At 44.4% G+C, this 23,212-nt stretch overlaps 1 protein-coding gene and 1 pseudogene across 1 annotated transcript in view; one reads left to right on the forward strand and one right to left on the reverse strand.

Moving 5' to 3' along the window:
- The window catches only part of itchb (itchy E3 ubiquitin protein ligase b), a 43,808-nt gene extending 30,130 nt beyond the window's left edge, over positions 1-13,678 (reverse strand). The window contains exons 1-4 of the mRNA XM_056275425.1: positions 13,557-13,678; positions 8,557-8,655; positions 7,511-7,652; positions 2,841-2,965 (exon numbers count right to left, since the gene is read on the reverse strand). Coding sequence (XP_056131400.1) covers positions 2,841-2,965; positions 7,511-7,652; positions 8,557-8,626 — 337 coding nt within the window. The 5' untranslated portion in view covers positions 8,627-8,655; positions 13,557-13,678. The remainder of the gene's footprint in view (positions 1-2,840; positions 2,966-7,510; positions 7,653-8,556; positions 8,656-13,556) is intronic.
- Positions 13,679-14,502: 824 nt separating this feature from the next.
- LOC130133251 (calcitonin gene-related peptide type 1 receptor-like) overlaps positions 14,503-23,212 on the forward strand; it is a 55,579-nt pseudogene continuing 46,869 nt past the window's right edge.

A 23,212-nucleotide genomic window follows, 5' to 3' on the forward strand; every position in this document is an offset into this window, starting at 1 on the left:
AAAACAACGGTTTTTGTCCCGTTTTTTAAATAAGGTGGTTGTGGCTGGGCCGTGGTGGTGATGGCGTGAAGACGCATTATTTAACAAATCGTGATCAATGGCGCTGTTCACTCCGCCTGAATGTTCGCGGTACTGAGATTTACTATTACCTCCTGAGCAGGGCTGGTATTAAGTTCCAGGAGCTATTTCCAAAACTGGGCCATCACCAATGTAAACCAAATCAGAACCCGAAACTCAATTAGCCCCAAAATTCTGACAGTGGGTGAGGACTATACGTCTGTTTCTCAGGGAGCTACAGTCATGCTCTTGACATGTGACTCTTCCACTGAGTTCTCCGTTATTAGCGCTGCTGGACAGCTCGATGCATACAAATGGCCAAGGCAGGGGACTGAATGGAGTCTTTGAGGACAAAGACAGGGTGCAATGACACATCAAATCTAGCAGGAGAAAAGGAACTAAAGGCTCTAGCTTAAGCCCCCGTGAAATTTAAACCTCTAAATGAATTAACACCAAAAATTAAATCACTCATCACTTTGCAGAATTTACTAATAGGCAACATAATTGAAACCCCTGTAATTCATTTGATCCCTCTAAGGTTTGCTTTATTTAACCTGACAGACACCTGATTGGCCTCAGACGGGGCTGACGAGCTAGTGCTGCTTGTAACTTGGAGATAATTTTAATCAATCTGTCACACAGGACAAGCTCAGGCCCTGGGCTGATGAAAAGTGATGGGAAAGCAGACAGGGCTGTGCTTTCACCTGTTCTGCCAGTGATTCTCTTTGCTTGGAGAAATAAAACCCCTCCAAGTGGAGAGCCTCAGGAGTTTGAAGGCGCTGGAAACCTCTGCAAGTTCACAATAATTCCTAGAAGCACCAGTGAGGCCAATGGAATCAAAATGAAATATTAGAGTATGTGGACACCCCTTCTCATGAGTGGATTTGGCTATTTGAGCCACATCCATTGCTGGTAGATGCATAAAATCAAGCACACAGCCATGCAGTCTCTATAGACAAACATTGGCAGTAGGATGGGTCATACTGAAGAGCTCAGTGACTTTCAACATGGTAACGTCATAGGACGCCACCTTTCCAGCAAGTCAGTTCATCAAAATTCTGCCCTGATAGCTCTGCCCCAGTCAACTATAAGTGCTGCTATTGTGTAATGGAAACGTGTAGGAGTAACAACAACTCAGCTGCAAAGCAGTAAGCCACACAAGCTGACAGAAAGGGGACGCCGAGTGCTGAAGCGCATAAAAATTGTCTGTCCTTGGTTGCAACACTCTCTACCAGCTGCCTCTGGAAGCTACATCAGCACAAGAACTGTTCCGTCAGGAGCTTCATGAAATGGGTTTCCATGGCCGAGCAGTCGCACACAAGCCTAAGACGGCCATGTGCAACGCAAAGTGTCGGCTGGGGTGGTGTGAAGCACACCGCCATTGGACTCTGGTGGAGTGGAAACACGTTCTTTGGAGTAATGAATCACGCTTCACTGGCAGTCTGATGGACAAATATGGGTTTGGCGGATGCCAGGAGAATGCTACCTGCCCAAATGCATAGTGCCAACTGTAAAGTTTGGTGGAGGAGGAATAATGGTCTGGGGCTGTTTTTCATCATTTGGTCTAGGCCCCTTAGTTCCAATGAAGGGAAACTTTAATGCTACAGCATACAATGATATTCTAGAGAATTATATGCTTCCAACTTAAAGTCAACAGTTTGAGGAAGGCCCTTTCCTGTTTCAGTATGACAATGCCCCCTTGCATAAAGCGAGGTCCATAAAGACATTGTTTGCCGAGTTTGGTGTGCAAGAACTTGACTGGCCTGCACAGAGCCCTAACCTCAACCCCATCCAACAAGTTTGGGATGAACTGGGACGCCGACTACAAGCCAGGCCTTCTCTCCCAACATCAGTGCCCGACCTCACTAATGTTCTTTTGGCTGAATGGGGGCAAATCCCCACAGTCATGTTAGAAAATCTAGTAGAAAGCCTTCCCAGAAGAGTGGAGGCTGTTACAGCAGCAAAGGGGGGACCGATTCCATATCGACGCTCATAGTTTTCGAATGGGATTTTCAACAAGCACATATGGGTGTGATGTTGGCCATGTAGTGCATATACAAATGTGATTGTTAAGATTTTTTTATTTGATAATGGACTGATAAAGACTCTTTAATCCCTTGTCAGTGCCAACCTCTCAGCTGCAATGGACATGAACTTAAAGTTTAGCCACTGAGCCACTGAGGTTAAGAAGGTATCATTATTGGTCAGCTCAATTTCAACCTATGGCTCCTCCGGAAAGCTCAACATTTAAGTCCGGCATTCTGCCCCCCCCCACCCCATACCAGAATTACATAACCTGTCGTGTTAAGAGGAGCCAGGGAGAGTGACAGTGAAGGCTTTCACATACACAGAGGTAAACATAATCCCATATATCAGAACAATACACATTAACAAGCGTGACAGCACAGGAGTGCATGTGAGAAAAACCCAACATGTGTGGATGTGTGAAGGAGCTGGAGCAACATGCATGCACACACGCACGCAGCCAACCGCACACAAAAACAATGACAGAGAAAGCAGAGAGCCCCCAATGATAGAAGGAGGGGAAGGGACACTCACACACAAATATATCATTATATACACACAGAAAGCTCTTTTCTTTGGAAATCATTCACTCTTTAAATGTCTTTTGTTAGTTATACGGTAAACTAAGACAGAAGGGAACCAGTGGAGTGTTCAGGGCTTTACGGCAGTAAAAATACCGATTCAGTACATTTGGGAATAGAGTATATTGCACAATTATGTGTGTATTAAGTGCATGCATTTCAGTGTTGTGCACTCACTTTTCATATCGTTTGACTTGAGCGTATCACTAACATCCAGCGTAGCCATCCCCAGTAAAACGTCCGACTTCAGGGTCTGGTGGCTCCACACACGAAACACCAACTTGCTGAATGGAGTCACGATCCTGTTGGTGGACATGTGTGTTTGTGTATTGATGGGACAGATTGAGAAACAGTTCAGTTGTGAGTTATAATGCAGTTGAAATAAAGAAATGTGTGAAACATCACATTGTGGAGTAGGTCACTTAATGCTAGCCATCAGCCATTCCCTTTGTCTATTCACATAGCTGAAGTGCAAAAAACTAACGCTGCGAGACTTTGTTGTATGGGCTCTTCATTTTCAGTCATTAGCAGCAGCATTAGTTTACATCATAATTTATCATCATAACTGTATTTTACTGTATTTCATTTCCCTTTAAAGGATGGGTTCACTTTTTTTTTTTTACCCCAGACCTCATTAAAACTTGACTGGTAGCTTCAGTATTGAGGAACTTATTACTTTGCTGAATTTAAAATGGTTTAAAATGGGCACATCGTGTTTTTTGAAGGCTTAAATAACTGCCCCGTTGGACTGTGTGCTGAAGCCCAGCAAAAGGACTATCAAAGTGGTAAGTTTCTCAATTCTGCATTAATCGGTGAATTTATCATCTATATGATTTTAAATTATGACTGACAACCTTTTAATGAGGTCCGGGTTCAATAAAAGTGAACCTATTCTTTAAGTCTGCTGAGATTGTTTGCAGAAGTAGTAGTACCTGGATATCCAAAGGAGCTGAATCAAGTGCAACTGGACTTGGTATATAGCCGTGAAGACGTTTCGCCTCTCATCCAAGAGGCGAAACATCTTCACGGATATATACCAAGTCCAGTTGCACTTGATTCAATTCCTTTGGATAACCATGATCTGGATGAATGAGAACATTCCCAGACATAATACTTGGATGTTGGACTCAACCACGCATCCTTCATGAGGTGTCTTAGGCCTAGGTCTATGAATCATCTGTGAGGAAAGGTGTCCAGGGACATGCCCAAACACACAGGCTCAACCCCCTAATAGCTGAGTTAGGTAGTTTATTAAGCGATTTTTTTTTAGGGAGTTGTTCCTTATCTGATGCGAGGGTTTAAGGACAGGATGTTGTGTTGCTGTAAAAGCCACTTGAGGCAAATTTGTAATTTGTGGTATTGGGCTATACAAATAAAACTGACTTGACTTGATGCTGCACATGAAATGACTCAAGACATTGTAGCCTGATGTCCTAAATGCTAACCAATCACAGATTAACACATTGGGTCAGCATATGTAATAATAAATCAGCTGTTCCAAGCAAAACACAGGAACTGTAACCTCATATCGTGTATATTGCTTTATTTCATTACACTTCCTATTCACGTCTTCTGCGACGGTGACTCAATTTCCCCCCAGCTATCATCTAAATTTAATCAAATCTAATCTAAACATTTCCTCACACTCACAAGTTTGCAGTCAGTAGCTACCAAAATGAGCTACGCTGAGTTTTTGTAGCAACTGTTTCGCTCCTTTTTAGTTTCTCTCTGGTTATCTACTATTTATTGTGGAATATACAATGTGAGTAAAGGCACACTAGCAATGAGTGCTCGATCTCATAGCACGTGCCCAATGCCGTTTTGCATCCCTCCTTCTAAGCATTCAGTTTAACTCATTTTGGGACAGCAAACAGAATGAATCAAAGTAACAAGGATAGGTAATAAACATCAACCACGATTTGCAGCTGGTGGGTTTTGTTTTTTTAATTAGTCCATCTGACAGGTTCTATGTTGTATGTGCTCCGCCCTCTAACGTTCTTTGCTATTGGTTTACCCCCTTCGAGGCGCCGCCTTCGGCACCTGAGGCAGCTCTTTTCCCTCACCCCCCACTCAGGTGGTCGAAGCCACCCAGTGCTGGCCACCTATAAAACCCCAGCGTCTTCGCAACTCGCCTCCCTTTGTGCACTCAACTCTGCCACCTCCAGCTACTCCTCCTGCCTTTTCGTCAGTGCCATTGTCACCAAACCATACAACATAGCTGGTCTCACAACCATCTTGTAAACCTTCCCTTTAACTCTTGCTGGTACCCTTCTGTCACAAATCACTCCTGACGCTCATCATGTACTCAAACCAGTTGCTGTTACATTAGGGACAGACCACATCCACAGTGACAAATAGACAGAATCAGAACCCCATCTTACAATCACCTCAACTCCACCTGCTTTCATGCAAAGAAACTCCATAGATCACAAATCCCCCAGAAATGCACCATGGGTAATTTGGCACAGAATCTCAGAAATACCATGTGAATGCAGTATGTCTTTAAGTGAATGATATAAACGAGTTCTGTATCACCACAAAACATCACACCACATTAAACGCTCAACACAAAGGAGAGGTTCTGCTACTTCATCCGTCACATAACGGTATATCACGGGCAGAGAACTAGATTGCTTCAACTGCAAGATTGATTGTTAAATAAGGCAATCCTTACTCAAGCAATCCTTGAGTAAGGATTTCATGGTTGTTGTTTTGTTTCTCTATTCAAAAATAAGTAATGTTGTTTAATTTTGGTCACTGAGGAGAGTATTTGTCCTGCCCTGACAATGCAATTCAGAAGCTGTTCAGTACAAGTGGGTGTTCATAACCATGACCATGACAGCTGTTTCAACCAGCACTCTTAGTGCCCCCAGGAAGAGACATCTGTGAACACATGAGCCCAGGTCCAATTACTTTCCCGTAGTAAACACTTATTATATAATAACTCCCCCCGCCCGGTGAAATTCTAGAGGAGCTTTATTTTAAGAAGGTCACTGTACACACCAAGCGATCCTGGACAGGCTAAAATAAAAAGTGGACATCTGATGTGTGAAATGTTGAGACTGGAGGAACTCCAGTGGCATTAGCAGGCTTTATGAACAGGTCTGGAGAGGTATCCTTCAAGCTAGCCAAACACTCCCTTCTTCTCCATGACCACTTATTTTCTTCACCTGCTTGCAGGTGACGCAAATTCTGACCAAATGTGGACAGCCTGTTATCTATCCAGACCGTGTTGGCTCGGAGTACAAACAACTACATCTGAACTCATAATTGCGCAGCAAGAAAAATGTCCTTCCTGAAACCCAAACCTGGTGAGTCACAGCAAAATAATACTCAGAAGGCAAGGCATCCTGGTGAAAGTTATATAAAAGTTGCAGCATCAGCTTAATAAACTGCTGTTGAGAGGTAATTCTGGTATACACTGGTGAAAAATAACTACATAAAACAGTAAAAGACAACTTTTAAAGGTGATTCAGATGCATGTTTTGCCAGCAACTAAGGCCAACGGTCATTTTTATGTTGCCATTTTCCTCAAAGCCCACCATATTATTTGCATGTATTTCAGTGATCCCTTACTACCAGCTGCGTGTTGGCCACCTCATAAAAGGCTACTCAAAGTTAGCTTTACACTATCTATGCTTTTGAATAAACACTGCTACTATTGTACCATTACTACTATTTGCAGTGCCTAAAAATTCCGCCTATGCATGATGCCCCCTATGGGAAATCATCAAGCTACAAAATTCAAGCCTGCTGGGAAACAGCTGTCGTACTAATGCATAGTGGTAAATGCCAGGTGGTTAAATCTAAGTTTAAGCACATTTCAACAAGTGCTACACCTGCATTATACCCACCACAATGTACTACACTGCATTACATATCACAAAAAATATTAAGGTCATATTTATATATGCGTCAGATAAATATTAACTTAAATTCATACAGCTGCGAAAGTTAGTTTGAAATCCAATAGTTGTTGCAGCCGATTCACAACATGTTTAAACGTGCCAACAAAACTACATGTGTGAGGTTTAACCCATGAAAATTCACCTTGGGTCAAACAAAATAAATGAATCCAAAGTGACTTTCATATATTTCTTCTCTCATATCTAAACCTTTAGGAATTCCATAGGCTTCATGCAACAACTATTTGTACACACATAGCTGTTTGTAAAATAAGAGTACAGAAAAACTATTTAAGAAACCCTGTAGCATTCGCCAATTTTCTCTTTTTTTGGATGTTCGTTGGGATAATCAAAATTTAGGAGCAATGCAGATGAACAATGCTCCCACTGTTTAACCATATCTTTGAAAATTAGGACATGGTTTAATACATGACTCAACTGTCTGACTTAGTCCTTGGTGTGAGTGCTGACTCTGGGGATATGACGTAAGGACTGTTACATGATCACAAGTATTGCTTCAGTTGAAAACCCTGCTAAACAATTGACAACAAACCAGAGCAGTATCTGCAAACTAACCAGAAGAGTATCTGCAAACTAACTAGATGATTGAAGTTTGGCCACAGTAACTTATTTTTATGTATAATTACGTAAATATTGGGTTTGGTGATCAGACTTGTAAGTGACGTAAGCTCAGTTTAAGATGTTGTCATTCTAACAACACATTTCCATCAATTAAAAACTATAAAAGTTCTCCCTTCTGATATCATTATGCTCATAACCTTACGCATTTCCACTTTGTGAAATAGAGATTTTCAAAGCTGCCGTTTAGCGTTGATGCTACTGCTGTAGCAGTAACACTAAACAGATGTTGTCGCCAGAGTTGTGTGCGTTTCCTTGATTTAACACCAAATGGGCCTGATAGCCCCAGTATGACTGACTCACACAGTGAGAGGCTGTTTCCATTTGGGGCTGTGGGTGTTGTTGCATTTCTCTGTTTTCTTGGACTGCCCGTCGACTGTCACCTCCACATAGGGACTGGGACCAAACCAGTTCTTTTTGTTCTCCTTCAGTTTTGCTGATAGCACTAAAATAGAAAGATGTGGAGAAGACAGTGAAGTGGAGAGAGAACTCATAAATTCCGATAGATAAGAAAAAAGGAGGAAAAAAAGGAGAATACAGAAGGAGCTAAAAAAAATTAAGTAGAAGAGATGTAGGCAAACACTATCAAGATAAACTCTTGATATATACAGCATTTCAAGGATAATACAACTGAGGGGCGTGATTGAAGGGGTCAGGGCCTGAACAGTAAAATCTATATATATACATATATATATATATATATATATATATAAATAGAGAGAGAGAGAGAGAGAGAGAGAGAGAGAGAGAGAGAGGGGGGGGGGGGGGGGGGTTCCGGAAGCCGTCAATGGTGTTGATAAAAGTGATCAACAAATGAGTGGAATATATATATATATATAAATCCACAGAGTCAAGTAAATTCTTTATTTATATATATACACATATATATAATAACGGGACTGACTATTACTATATAGCTATATACTATGCATGTATAGGATCATAGCGCTATATTACATACTATATATTATATAGTATTACATAGCTATATTATATATGGTCAACTGACCATTTCAGAGAAATGTGACTTTATGAGTTTTGCAAAAGCAAGCTAAGCCTATAACAGAGCTGCGAGTCAAAAGGTCAGAAGATCCCACGACTTCTTTGTAGTCGGTTGGATGCTGGCTATTAGGCTGTGTCCCTGTATGAAACCTCAGCACAATATTAGCCCCCAAACAAGGCAGGAAATTAGTTATGATTTTGGGCTTTCCTTTGCACTGATGTAATAAATAACAGTGTGCAACTGACTGGAGAAGAGAACAAATTCATAAAAGATTTCATAAAAATGGTTTCTTCTTACCGTGGTGACTGAAATCCTGTTTGGGGAGCAATAAAGATGAAAGACTTACCAATGATTTGAAGCTGTGCCTTCATGGGGTAGCCATTGGAGGGGCCCGGCTTAGCAACACCACTAGCCATGACATAGGGCTGGGGTTTAGGCCTCAGGCCTGTAGCACAAATAGCACAATACCATATTATTAGGGCCATGACAAAGGTTTCCATGCTGCTGCCAATTAAAAACAGGTTTATTTGATGATTTAGATCAAAAATGTAGCTGCATAAACAGGGGTGGGTGATATAGCTGAAAAGGTATCATGATACGGGTCCGCGGTGGTGTAGCGGTCTAAGCATCGGCTTTGTGTCGATGCAGTTGCCCACTGGGGACGGGGGTTCGCGCCTCGGTCACGTCAGATCCGACTATGGGCGGACTAGATGAAGCAGCAATAATTGGCAACGCTGTCTTCGGGAGGGGGGCGGAGTCGGCTTGTGTTCGTCACATGAATGCATCTCTGTGTGTGTCGGAAAAAGCAGTGGTTTTAATTTAACCACTTTATTTATCAAGGCACACAAGTGATAATTTTACTGCAAAGGGTGTAAGTTGCTGAGGTGATAAAATAAGTGTGTTGTAGCACTCCAACTGCTCTCAGTCGGGGCCCTAACCGCTCTGGGTTGAGGCCCTAACCGCTCTCGGTCAGGGGCCCTAACCACTCTGGGTTGGGGCAGTTTTCCTGCAGTTTACACACAACAATGTTCTGATTATAGGTCAAGATTTAACAAGCACAAAACTGTCTAGCTCCACGATGCATCCTACTACACCTCCCTCTCTCATGTCATCCGTGAGCGAGTGACCACAATTCTCGACACACAGCTCACGGCAGCAGTTGCACGGGCGCCATGGGAAACAGCCCCCCCCCCAAAACAAAAAACAGAAAAACAAAGCTGCCCAACTGGCAAGCTGAGCTGTCCTTTTTTAATCTACAATTTCCTCACCGTCTGCACTCATTATTTTCTCACCCCACGCCGTTTCCGTTGTTGTGTCAGATGTCGATGGCGTAACCGAACAACACACTTGTTAAATGATAGACTGTTTGCATGTCACTCGTAGCACATCCAGTATTATGGGCTGTGATAGGCTGTTTGAGCCGGGGGGGAGCACGCTTTTTTTGTGGCTTCTAGTGAAACGATTGCTATTGATGACGTGTCTATCGCCGGTACATATCGCTACCGTTTTATCACCCAGGCCTATGCATAAAACATAGCTTGTATAGGTAATGCTCTTGTCAAAATACTAAAACACAGCAGACTGCACCAAACAACAGCACAAACTGCACCAAACAACAGCACAGACTGCACTAAACAACAGCACAGACTGCACTAAACAACAAGCGACTACATTGACTTATCCATTACTCACAAGTGCAACAGATAATACTGTATAGAGAGTTCAAGACTGATGTATTTTTAAAGGCAGTAACACAGCTACAGATGTGCGCCACACAATGAGCCCATACACCATCACACCTAACTTTGTGAGACCACCTGGAGCTTGCAGGCCTGCGACAACTTAAATCGGTGCTATCATCGATGCGGTCTTTCTTTTCAGGTCTTGCGGAGAACAAGCTGTGTGATTCGAGTGTCAAAATCCATAAAAACAGAATGTAACACAACCTCATAAAGAACATCATCAAAGTCAACCTCTGTACCCCTGAGCCATCATGGCAGATAATAAAATAATGTGGTTATTACTTTGAACTAAGGGTCATGCCTCCATTCCAGCAGAAGTGGTTTCCATCAGCTACTCTGGACTGTTGCTTATCACTGCATTTGGTGGAAAGCACAGGTGCGAGCACATGCCAGGGCTTTTAGACATGCATGGTAAGAAAACTACTGAAAAGAGGGGCATTGTTTCACATTCTTGGGCCTCGAACTTAAGTGTACTGTCTGATCCTGAAAGTGACCCCAAAAAACTAGTCATCATGTCCAGGTCCGTGCTGGACACTAGGAAACTATCACTGGACCTGTGCGCACAAAATGCCCTTCGGCCTCTATTACATCATCATCCCATGAGGTGAAATAGAAACATCTTGAACCTAGTTCTGAACAAATATCGAGTTAAATAACAAGAGACAGTAAACACTGGGTCTACAGTGCCAACTGCTTTGCTTAACTGTAAGAAGACAAACAATGGCTAGTGGATACAAACCCTCTGGTGACACGACACCAAGTGGGGCAGCAGCACTAACCCACACAACTGTTTAAGGGAAAGGAAAACACTGGCAAAATGGGAGGAAATGTGTGATGTGATCTTTCTTGGGATCTGGTTTTGTTTCCTTGATGTGTCACAGTGAATAATGAATGGCTCCCCTCCTCTATCTCGTCCTGTGTGCACACGGCGAGGAGAAAGAGTGAAGTGCTCTGGATAAACTTTCACTCTGGCTTCTGCGTTGGTCTGTGTCAATAATTAATTGCAACTGCTGACTCCACAGCCTCGTCTCACAAGTTGGCTGTGTCTTGTAGACCAGGGTTTTCTTTGAATATCAAATACTAAGATGATCCTTCAATGCCCCATTTTGGACAACAATGGCCTGATCCATTTCTTGGGCATTTCAAGTTCAATTTGTGAGTTCAGAGTGTGCCCCTTACTTTTCTTATACCCTTTTCCCAAAATTAGCACGCATATGTGGGTTTTTTTAAACACGGGAAAACCCGCTAAAAAATAGGCGATTGACTCCTTTCCCATTGTCAGTACACAAGTATACCTTTGTTTTTGTTTTTTTCTGGCATGTCACGCTTGACATTGCGAACGCGCTGAAAATGGGGCGAAGAACAAAACTGCTGTTGCATGCTGTTCTTGTCTATTTACACGCCAACGTCTGCAACTTCAATGCCCGTCATATCATCGCACCGGAAAAGGGGCAAACATTGGCACGTCTACCAGGGTGTCATGTTTCCATCACTGCCAATCGGAGCTGGAGCCGATAAATACCCATGACTACTGCAGTCATTTGTCCCAGGAAGGAATGCCGATTGTAACCTTTCCCACTAAAGACAAAAGCCAGATATTAGCGGGTGTTAGTGGGGTTTTTTGTCCAGTGGAAAAGGGGCTTTAGAGGCTCTGTATGGGTTGTAAAAGACTTGATCTGCTCCAACGGTCGAGAGTTCCCAGTCATTAAGGAAAGCCCAAGCAATTCAGAATATCATAAATCAAACACTCTAAAAGTAAGTAAAGACCATGAGACTAAACGTCTACCAGCTATGCCTACCTGGCCATATGTAATCCCTGTGTTTTGTAGATTGTCATTTGCATTTATGAACTCATAACTGCAGTACAATAAGAATATAAGCCTGCTTGACTGTGGATAATAAGAGTTTGCAAAAAGAGAAAGTGTTAACCAGAGGGAGGTGTGTATCCTGAAAATGGGAGCAGCCACCTGTCACACTATACATTAACGCAACAAAGCGGAGCAAGAGTTACAATGTTAGTGGAAAACCCAAGTCAGGCCACTTACATCATCAATTTGATATAAACCATTCAAAAAAACACCTTGTAAATTATGCCTAACAAATAACGACAAGGTTAAAAAGCAAGAGTCAACAAACATCATGGCTATTACCTCATCAATATCATGTGGATATATGACAGAACTTCTTTATGTAGGCTAATATTTGTCAGACATCATCAATTAACTATGGCGATAATCCGTTTTCAAAATTAGGACATCTGCAAAGTGTTCACCCTTATAACATATCCCCCTAACCTGAACCCTGGAAGCTGAACCTGATACATGAGCTCAGAGCTGATTTGAGGATTTCATTAGGGTACTGTGTATGAAATAAATTAAAGTGGACTCGTGATGAATTCAGACAAGCAGTGGCTATATTAAGAAACATGTTTTGGGAAATTTCTTCAGTTCCCAGTTGCCATGTCATTAGGAATCACATCAGGAAAACCAGACACCCCCATCTTGCTTTAGGGCCTTTCTTTGGGTTGTGATAATGCCAGGGATGGGGAAACATGATCCAGAAAGGGCATGTGGGTGCAGGTCTTCTTTCCAACCAAGCAGTTACACACCTGATTCCATTAGTCAACCAATAGTCTTGTTCCAACCAAGCAGTTACAAGCCTGATTCTATTAGTCAACAAATAGTCTTTGCTAAGGACCTTGATTTGTAGACTCAGGTGTGTAACGGCTACAACGGGAACAAAGACCTGCACCCACACCGGCCCTTTCTGGATCAAGTTGCCGATCTCTGCTCGGATAAACCAACAGGGAGGGCACTGAGCCTCCTCATTTAGTCACCAGACGACAAGCCATCTGACACTGCCCATGGAGAGCAACACTGAAAGTTAGAGGACAGACACAAACACTACTCTAACCTATCCAAAACATTAGCTCGGTTGCTGTTGTGTTCCTACCAGATTAACTAATCTACCTAAGAGTACACACAATTCGCTGTCAGGACAGCAGCTTTGCATGAACGCCAGTGGTAAACAGGAGCTCCGCACCATGTCAAGGCTGGTTGCTGTATTTCAGTAGTAAGTGCTGCCACATTTTCACCAACGTCCGCCGTCTGACATCGGTTTTAAATCTGAACGCCCGGATTCTGGTTATCTTACCCACTTTTATCCTCGCCGAGCTGGAAAGCAGGTGTATGAATTATTGCTACCTGCACCCATTGCTGTCAGCGATACGATCTCCCTTCTCGGCAGGGCTAAGGCTAACAAACGTCAGACAAGACTGCACGTAAACAATATTTGATTTGGGACAAGAACTGGACTAGCAAGCTAATCTGGCTAATTGTCAGTTACAGGTTCCGCCTGTCCCGGTTACCCAGCAAACCGTACGGATGAAGAGATCACGGACAGTTGCTCTAGAGGCGCAGCATTTCACTGAGAGCTGCTGCGTACGTGTTGAATGGCAGCAGGCGAGCACGACAAGCCGCCAGGCTGCCCCCGGACTAGCCAGCTAGCTAGTGCCGTCATCATGGCTGGCCACAAAGCCAAGTGCATGGGTGTAAATGGGCAAATATCATAGCCGGAAGACCTCTTCCCCACTCGTATCGCTTACCCGAATCCGAGGGGCAGGGGTGAAGGGCAAGACGTAACGTCACCGGCGAACTTTTCCCCCTAAATTTCCCAGTTGTTTCGGGCTCTGTCGGCGGCTCCACTTCTAGGAAGAAACTTCCACCATCTTCGTAATCACGTCATGTGACCGAAACAAGGTGGGGCGCGTGCTATTGCCCCTGAGCGCCGTCATTGGTCCGGAACGAGAGTCAGACGGGACCAACGATTGGTCAGCTGTAGCCGTGACGTGACGACGGAACGCCACGCTTGCGCCGATTCGGAATAAAACGTTATTCCTCCAAAACAACGGAGAGGTATTTTATGTTCGCATACCAACCCAGTTTCACATCCTTCCAGCCGTTTGAATAGTTTACATATATGGCATGCCCAAACCATTCTTTAGTGTACAAAAAAAGTCTTTCTACAGACCTGTGTCCCCGATTCAGGTGTCACTTCAGTTTAAGGATTTCTTATTTTGCCGGTCCGCTTGATGTATCAGTACCAGTATAAGTGTCGTACAAAGAAAAAAACAGCAGGGGGCAACGTTGTACACCCCGAGCGGTTTCAGTCCGCGCGCTCCTTAAAATTGGCCCTCACCTGCCGCACCCGCGGCAAAGCGCTCACCAAAAACACGCGCTTTTTTTTTTTGGCGTAAAATGCGCGTGGCGAATTAAGGGTGTCGGCTGTCCCTAAAATGATGGCGGTCGCATATTTAAATAAAAAACAAACAAACCCAGTAACATACATTCCAAGCAGTATATTCCCATTTAATGAAATTTGTTGGAGAAATTAGACATAGCGTGTGTGCCCCCCCCCCCTGGATACTGCAGTTTAACATAAGAAAGTTGTCTTGTGGGGGGGGGGCTTTTGGGAAACTCGGGGTTATCAGCTGGGGCTACAGGGACCGCCTTCAACATCCGCTCCCATTATTTCAGCGGCTGGCTCAGTGGTGCGCGCCGCCGACCCTGCGCACAGCGGAGCATGAGACATCCCTCTGCCTGGAACATGTAAGCACAGAAACATTTTTTTTGGGGGGGGGGGAGAGTTTGACAACTTATCCCAGGAAGGAACAACGGTAGGCAAGAACGCTCCCTTTTCTTTCCTTTTGACCCAAAACACTGTCATGTGATTGTTTTTTTTGGGGGGGGGGTTTAATAGGTGCACAGCCTAGTTAGTGTATACTTGATTGGCGGTACCTTTCACGGTGTTTGCGGTGCTTTAGCAGGATGCAATGGGAATGCAATGCTGTGATGCAGTCTGATGCAGTCTGATGCAGGAGCTCTATTGGGCAGTAAAACACAGTTGGTGGAGGACGCGTTCACGGTGATGAGCGGTGTGGCGTGCGCCTCGGACGGCAGGGCTTTGTCTTACCAATGTTGCGGGCAGGGCAGGTTAAGAGAAGGGCATGCCCTCGGCTGACCTGTGCCCTGTGTTCACACCGGGTTGTTTTCTGTACTTCTCTATTACAATGCAAGGCTAAACCGAAGAGGCAGCTGCCATGCCACAAAGGAAATTGTATTTGCGAATAGTCATAGCACTGTTATGGCACACAAGTTCCCGCTCGGCATAGAATAGAATAGAATAGAACAGAATAGAATAGAATATAATAGACTTTAACTTCAAATGGATTTTGAACGTAGTATATTTTGCGGAAAATGGACTACATTCAATGATAATCCAGACCCCCCCCTTTTCCCCTAGCATCGATAAAGGGTCCAGTTTCTTAAGCAGGGCTAATTTAGCGATGCTCAACAGGTTCTTGCTGCTCATCAGTGTGAATACATGGGGACATCAGTCCACATGGGTTGATATGTGACATGGGCAGTGTTGCCTCTGGTAGAGACAGGAAATGGCAATTGGAATGAGGGGGGGGGTGTTTGTATTGAACCAAAGTGTGCTGAAAAGAGCCACATCGTCGTACTTCATGTCAGCGATGCCACTTTCATGGGGAGTAGAGCTGTCCGTAATGCCCTGAGAAATTCCTCCTTCTGTCCGAGGGACCTGGGTCATGTTGGCTCATCCATCATCAGAGATTAACAGAGATGCACAAAATGTCTTGCGGAAACCATCGTTGACAGCGAGAGCTCAACTTTATTTCAAAAACAAAGTGGCCAGCAAATCAGGCTGTTAAAATCCACTGGCACAGAGTATTTGACATTGGACTTGGCTTTATGTCCCCATGGGTAGATCCGTCTCAGTCATCCAGGCAGACACAAGTGGCACACTATTCCGGTACGGTGCCTGTTAGCCAGAAAGACCCAAAACATTGATAATTAAAGGAACGTTAAATAAAAACAAAAGAAGTTGGCACACTGAAATTCAGCTTCCTTGCTGTATTTGCAACGTTGTGATTATAAATAAAATGTTCCTTTATTCGCAAATCCTCAGCTAGAGGGATTTGTATACGGTAGAGAATCTTTGGTTAAATTGCCTAAGAAACAAAAAAATTAAAAAACAAATTGTGAATTAAGCAAGGGAGCTCGATTCCATGGCCAGTGTTTATCCTTCAACCTCGATAGGACGTTGGGCCTACTGCCATGGCACTAGGATGGAGTGAAATAAAGTTTACAGGTGTGGACACAGGCACCCCCGCCTTTCCTCAGTAAGATGGATGGACCGGTCTGTGTGTGAGAAACATTTGCTTTTCTCCCTGCTGATTTCCATTCCCGTTTACGTATAGTACCTCTTTTTTTTCCTCTGACGGGGATCCATATTCTGCAACACTGTGCCGGCTGCAAAGTAAACCTGCAGCAGTTTGTTGTTTAAGCCACCTTTCGATGGACACGCTAGAAATGAGAGGATGACTATAAAATGCAGCAAAGTGAAACGGTCACAGATGCCTAATACAACGTATACAGCCACTACAAGGCACGGGAGAAACCACTCCTGGCCCCCCACCTGTAACATTTGGCTGACAAGTTTGTTGGCTTGTCAGCAGGAGTTATGTCCACGTTCACTTTGTTTGTTTCCATTTTGAATTTGCCTCTTTTGAAATATCGTGTCTTCCAGGAGTAATCCCAGTGTAGCGTAGTGTTGAGCCCCGTTTTGATAAATCTGACGTCAGACTAGCTCATGCTAGGTTTTACTATCGCCCAATAACACAAGTCTTGAGATCAATATTCTGGCCCCGGGTCTGCCCATGGGAAGCTTCACCTCCAGAGTCCCAGTGTGTCTTTAGTTGGAACAGGCTGGTCTTGCCAGGCAGCTGTCAGGGTATTAATAGGTGTTTTGCCAGCTACTTTGGTCCCAAACCTCTTTTGACACACCGCCAAGCCCCCCGTCCCTGACAGAGCATGGGCTTATTTTAAGGCTGAGCGGAAGATAGCCCTTGGGCTACAGTTACCTATAGGGATTAGTTTTGGTAACAGCATGGTGGCCGGTGTTGTAGAGTTTTCCAACTCAGAATCTGACTTCCCCTTGGCGTGAAGTGGTTACAGTCAGAATTAGGGGGTTGGGGTTAGAGGGTTAGGGTTACAGGGTTAGAATTGGGACAGATTCAGGTTAGGGGGTTAGAGTTGGGGACATATTAGGGTAGGAGGTTAGAGTTGGGGGGGATTAGGGTTGGGGGTCAGGGTTAGGGAGTGAGGCTTGGGGGTTAGGGTTTGGGGGACAGGGTTAGGGTTAGGGAGTTAGAATTGGGGCAGGTTAGGGTTAGGGGAAGTTATGGTTAGGGGTCACGGTTGGGGGGTTAGGTTGGGGGGGGTTTAAGGGTTATGGTTGGCCTAACCTAATTTAGCCTCCCCCAAGGGGATTCAGATTTTGTGGGGGAGTCGGAAATTTATGTAACACTGGCCATTGATGGTCATTGATGGGAAGATTTAGGGGATTTTATGGGGATTTCAAGACGGCATTCACGTTGATGACGCACATTCTTCATCGTCATCTTCCTCTTTGTTTTTTTCCCTGTTTCTCAGAGGTCGCCACAGCAGATTTTTACCCTCCATAGCTTTTTGTCTGACCCTCTCCTGCAGTCCAACCCTCCTCATGTTCTCCTCTATCTGGTCTCTCCATCTTTTCCTTGGTCTTCCTCTTTTTCTTTTGCCAGGTATTTCCAGGTCCAATACCGTCTTTCTTATATAGTCTATGCCTCCTCACTGTACATGTCCAAACCATCTCAATCTTGTCTCTCTCAACTTCTCATCCATTCCTCTGATCTTGAACGTAGCTCTCACTTCTTCATTTCTCTTCCGGTCTTTTCTAGTAAAATCAGGCAAGACGTTGCGATTGTACATATGATGTCAAGCTGACCCATCCGTATGAGCTGTGTCAGGGTATCCTGGCTCATAGATGGACCCTATATACTGCGTCCTGTTGATGGGTGAGAGAATCTATTTGGGACTCTCTCTCTCGCTCTCTGTCTCTCTCTCGCTCCCTTTCTCTTGGCTACCATTGTCTACAGGCAACACCAGAACATCAGTCAGTTGGATGGGAGAGCATGTCTTTTTATTGGGGGGGGTATCAAGTGACTGTTTGGCTGTTGTGCTGCTGAAGAAGCATATTGGTCTTGTTCTGTTCTGTACCGCCTGTTCTACTTCTACAACCTCCTTGGGGGGGGGGCAAAAAAATTATGGCATTGCTCCAAGCCCGGGAAACTATTTTTAGACCCAGCTATGGGAAAATAAGCGAGCCCGCAATCACTCACACACGGACAGCTTGCCCTCGGTAAACCCTGCAAACCAAAAGCACTTGTACTTATGCCTATCGATATGATTTATCGGAAGAGACAGTGTTCAGAGCCACGTTTGAATGGCGGGGTATACTCGCTGGAACCAGAAATGACACGAAACCCGGGGGGGCTGCCTATAGCTCGGACCGGCCAAACTTAAATGCAGTAACGGGAGGGAGTGCCTCGCAGTCCAAGTGAACAAAGTGCACAAATTTGTCAAGTTGGGCTGTTTCAATAGCCATGTTATAAACGAGCAAGATGTGTCCCTCCACTTTCTCTCCAAATCCTCCTCTGCGTGCAGCTAAATTTAAGACCCAAGCTGAGCCCATAGCTGAGAAGAACAGTTGAGAGGAACTCCTTCATGGTCATTCTGTAACTGGATCATGTGCACAGCCATCGACACCGTAGACACTGTAACACGCACAACCTCCTGTTTGTGGTATTTGTTTGGTGTTTAAAATCCCTGGCTTAATTTGCAAATTGTACAGGGATCAGCAAGCCACTCCCTCTGTAGCTGATTGTGTAATTGATACGTTTGCATCGATCATTTTACATTACAGAACTTTGTAAATATTAGAAATAGAGCTGAACAAAAAAAGTTTCTTGTTTCTATTATTGTTCTTCTTTTTTTTTGAAGGAATGAGCCGTTGTTTGCATTGCTACTTTGGTGCAGACTGTCTGCAGCATCAGTTCATTTGATACTGGACATTATCGTCTCTAATAAGGAAATTTCTCACCTCTCACTTGTCTAGAAGAAAGTTTAGACTTTCATGTCAAAAGGCGAGGATGACTATATTTGTGACACTTCCACTTTCTGTGTGACGGCCCTCCCATGTCCCTTTGTGTAGGTGTAACAATAGCTTATTTTTAACCTGAGGTTTGTGTGTGTGTGTGTGTGTGTGTGTGTGTGCGTGCGCCTGTGTGTGTGTGTGTGTGTGTGTGTGTGTGTGTGTGTGTGCACATGCATGTGTGCCATTTGCCTGTGTTTGTTAAATAGTATAGAAGTCAAGGGGGGAGAGAAGGTAGGAAGTGGTTGCAGGATAACAGAGGAAGAAAATAGCCACCTCCTCACCCTTCCTCCTCAATACCCCTTTACACACGCAGACACACACACACACACACACACACACACACACACACACACACACACACACACACACACACACACACACACACACACACACACACACACACACGTTTGGTTTATTGTAATTAAACTGAACTGAACTAAACTAGCCGTTTTGTGGAAAATCCACTTTTAGGGGGACATGCAGTCGAAAGCAAAAGTGTGGAGACATGCTAGAACTGGCCGTCCTGCCATTTAGCTCCTACAGTGTATCAGAAGATGAAAACAGGCCGTGTCTGTTTCCAGTCACGGACCTTGACAGGAATCCTGTTAAAACAATGTCGTCAGCATAAGAAAAACTGTAACTCCAGTGCTATTGTCCTTTGAATAAGATGTGTCTGAATAACAATGTACTCTACTGTTTTTTTGTTTTTTTATCCAAAGGAATTGAAACGAGTGCAACTGGACTTGGTATATATCCGTGAAGACGTTTTGCCTCTCATCCAAGAGGCTTCCTCAGTTCTTGCCTTTCTGACTAGAGCAAGCTAGTCTGACTGGCTGGTGATGAGACTCAGATATTTATCCTCTTTGGAGTCATTATCAGAGGTATTGATATGCGTGGCTCTTTTGTTTTTAAGCAGCGACGGTCGTTGGGGGTGTTAGTTTCGACTTGGTTAGTGCTCCATTCAGTGGTCATGTCGTAGGATACCACAGTTTCATTCGGTTCCATGGTATCCTACGACGTGACCTCGTTATTCACCTGCATCCCAACCATGGAGGCTTTGGAAACTGTGAGGCAACGTTTGCTACGGGATGACACCCTCCACGATAGGACCAACCTCAGCCCAGACCAGATTTGCCAACTACTGGACCTTTGCCCGAACACTACATATTTCCAACTCAGGGGCCAGTTTTACAGACAGAAACACGGCTGTGCAATGGGCTCACCAGTATCGCCCATTGTGGCCAACTCATATATGGAAGAGGTAGAACACAGGGCCCTGAACTCCTTCAGAGGAACACCTCCGAGCCACTGGTTCAGATATGTGGACGACACATTGGTCAAAATCCAAATACAAGAGGTGCAAGCGTTTACCAAACACATCGACTCAGTGGACAAGAACATTAAGTTCACAAGGGAAGACGTAAAGAACAACAGTTTGCCCTTCTTGGACTGTGACGTCCACATTGGGGAAGACAGGAGCCTCCGCATTGGGGTTTACAGGAAACCTACACACACAGACCAATATCTACTTTTCGACTCACACCACCCGCTGGAATCCAAACTGAGCGTCATCAGAACTCTGCAACACAGAGCTGACGATGTGCCCAGCAGCACTCAGGCCCAACGAGAAGAACACAAACACCTGAGGGGAGCTTTAAAAACCTGCGGCTACCCCAGTTGGACCTTTGTGAAAACTGCAACACGTTCCAAAAAGACCAACCAGGTGAGCGACGAGGAGAAGAGGAACAGAAGGAATAACATAGTCATCCCGTATGTTTCTGGGGTCGCCGAGAAACTCAGGAGAATTTTCAACAAACACCGCATCCCAGTATACTTCAAACCCAGCAACACACTCCGACAAAGACTGGTTCATCCCAAAGACCGTGTACCACACACCCAAAAAAGCAATCTGGTGTATGCCGTACAATGCAATGAGGATTGCATCGACCTATACATAGGAGAAACCTAACAACCACTACACAAACGGATGGCCCAACACAGAAGGCCAAACTCCTCAGGACAAGACTCAGCAGTTTATCTGCACCTAAAAGAGAAGACACACTCCTTCGAGGACAGCAACATACACATTTTGGACAGAGAAGATAGATGGTTTGAAAGAGGGGTGAAGGAAGCCATCTATGCGACACTGGAAAAACCATCCCTCAACAGAGGAGGAGGTCTGCGACACCACCTATCTCCCACTTACAATGCTGTCCTTTCATCTCTACCCAGGAGACTCAAGAAGCCTAGCCTCAAAGAACAACAGTCGGTCACTAATGACTCCAACGACTCTCATGGCCACTGAATGGAGCACTAACGAAGTCGAAACTAACACCCCCAACGACCGTCGCTGCTTAAAAACAAAAGAGCCACGCATATCAATACCTCTGATAACGACGGGCGTTGCTAAACATCGGAACACAAAGAGCCATGGACATCAATAGCTCTGATAACGACTCCACAGAGGATAAATATCTGAGTCTCATCACCAGCCAGTCAGACTAGCTTGGTCTAGTCAGAAAGGCACAAACTGATGAAGCCTCTTGGATGAGAGGCGAAACGTCTTCACGGATATATACCAAGTCCAGTTGCACTCGATTCAATTCCTTTGGATAACCATGACCTGGATGAATGAGAACATTCACAGACTTTTTTATTTTTATTTATTTATTAATGGTCAGCTCTTCAGCAATTTGCTGTTTATTTTGCTCTGTCCAGGTTTCTCTGGAAGTGTGTGTTACTGGCATGTCTAGATGCATGCTCAATAATCCAGGTAAGAAAACCAAAGAAGGTTGAATCAGTTCATCTGGATACAACGTTTATTGAGAGATACAATGTTTCATCACTCAACTAAGTGACATCTGTCAATAAACGGTGTATCCCAGTTCATCTGGATACAACGTTTATTGACAGCTACAATGTTTCATCAATCAACTAAGTCACGTCACTTAGTTGCGTGATGAAATGTATCTGTCAATAAACGTTGTATCCAGATGAACTGATTCAACCTTCTTTGGTGTGTTACTGGCTGATTACTCTATATGGTTTCCTCAGCAACAGTAGATCTCTTCATTTGGTCGTTAACTCTGAGGGCTGTTTGTCATCCTTCAGAGGTTTGTTCTGTCCTTCAGCTCCCATGTGCCTTTTATTGCATTTTCCTTTGAGTTTTTTTTCCTTTTGCAACACAAAGAGAGTGCATGTCTGGGTTTTCTCAAATTATGTGCAATACTTCGTAAGACCCATTACATCCAATCACTGCATTTGAGGAAAAAAATAAAAATGCACCCACAAATGTTATAGAAGCCCTCCCACCCAGCGCTAGTCCTCCTGCAGCATCCATGCTACCAGTTTTTTTTTCTTTTTAACATTTTTTTGAGTGTAAGGTCCAGTGTGTAGGCCTGTCTATGTATCTCTGCACATATACATGTCTTGCTTTAATCCTGACTTGCTTGTCCCTGGGGAGCCCTTGACTCTAATGAGCACTGGGATCAGAATGAAGCCTCCTCCCACGTCACTGCAGCATCTGTAACCTATTTGACCAAGAGAAGCAACAGCGAAACAAAAATATCTGGATTTCCCAGCATCCCATTGATAATCACTGACCCCATGAGAACAGTGTAACCCAGTGTTTTGGTCGTTTTTTGGTGGAACTTGACTAAGATGCAGTCTTTGAACACAGCGAGTCGAGGGGAGATTTGTGTTTTCAGCAGGTACTAAAGGCATCCATGTGTCTTCTATGGTGCAGCCAAGGTCCTGAGGAACAGTGATGAACAAGGCCTTATTCAGTAGCTACAGTCAGCAACACTAGTCACATAAATGCCTCAAAGATGTTTTTATTAGGTGAGAACATCTCGATGTCAGAATATAAGATGACGGGTGTCCGGGTAGCAAAGCTGTCTATTTCACTGCCTACCAACATGGGGATCACCAGTTCGAATCCCCGTGTTATCTCCAGCTCGGTCAAGCGTTCCTACAGACACAATCGGCCATGTCTGTGGGTGGAAAGCCAAATGTGGGTGTGTCCTGGTTGCTGCACTAGCACCTCCTCTGGTCAGTCTGGGTGCCTGTTCGGGGAGGAGGGGGAACTGGGGGGATGATCCTCCCACATGCTGCGTTCCCCTGGCGAAACTCTTCACTGTCAGGAGAAAAGAAGCAGCTGGTGACTCCACATGTATCGGAGGAGGCGTGTGGTAGTCTGCAGGC

The sequence above is a fragment of the Lampris incognitus genome, chromosome 2, assembly GCF_029633865.1.
Source record: "Lampris incognitus isolate fLamInc1 chromosome 2, fLamInc1.hap2, whole genome shotgun sequence".
Taxonomy (NCBI): domain Eukaryota; kingdom Metazoa; phylum Chordata; class Actinopteri; order Lampriformes; family Lampridae; genus Lampris; species Lampris incognitus.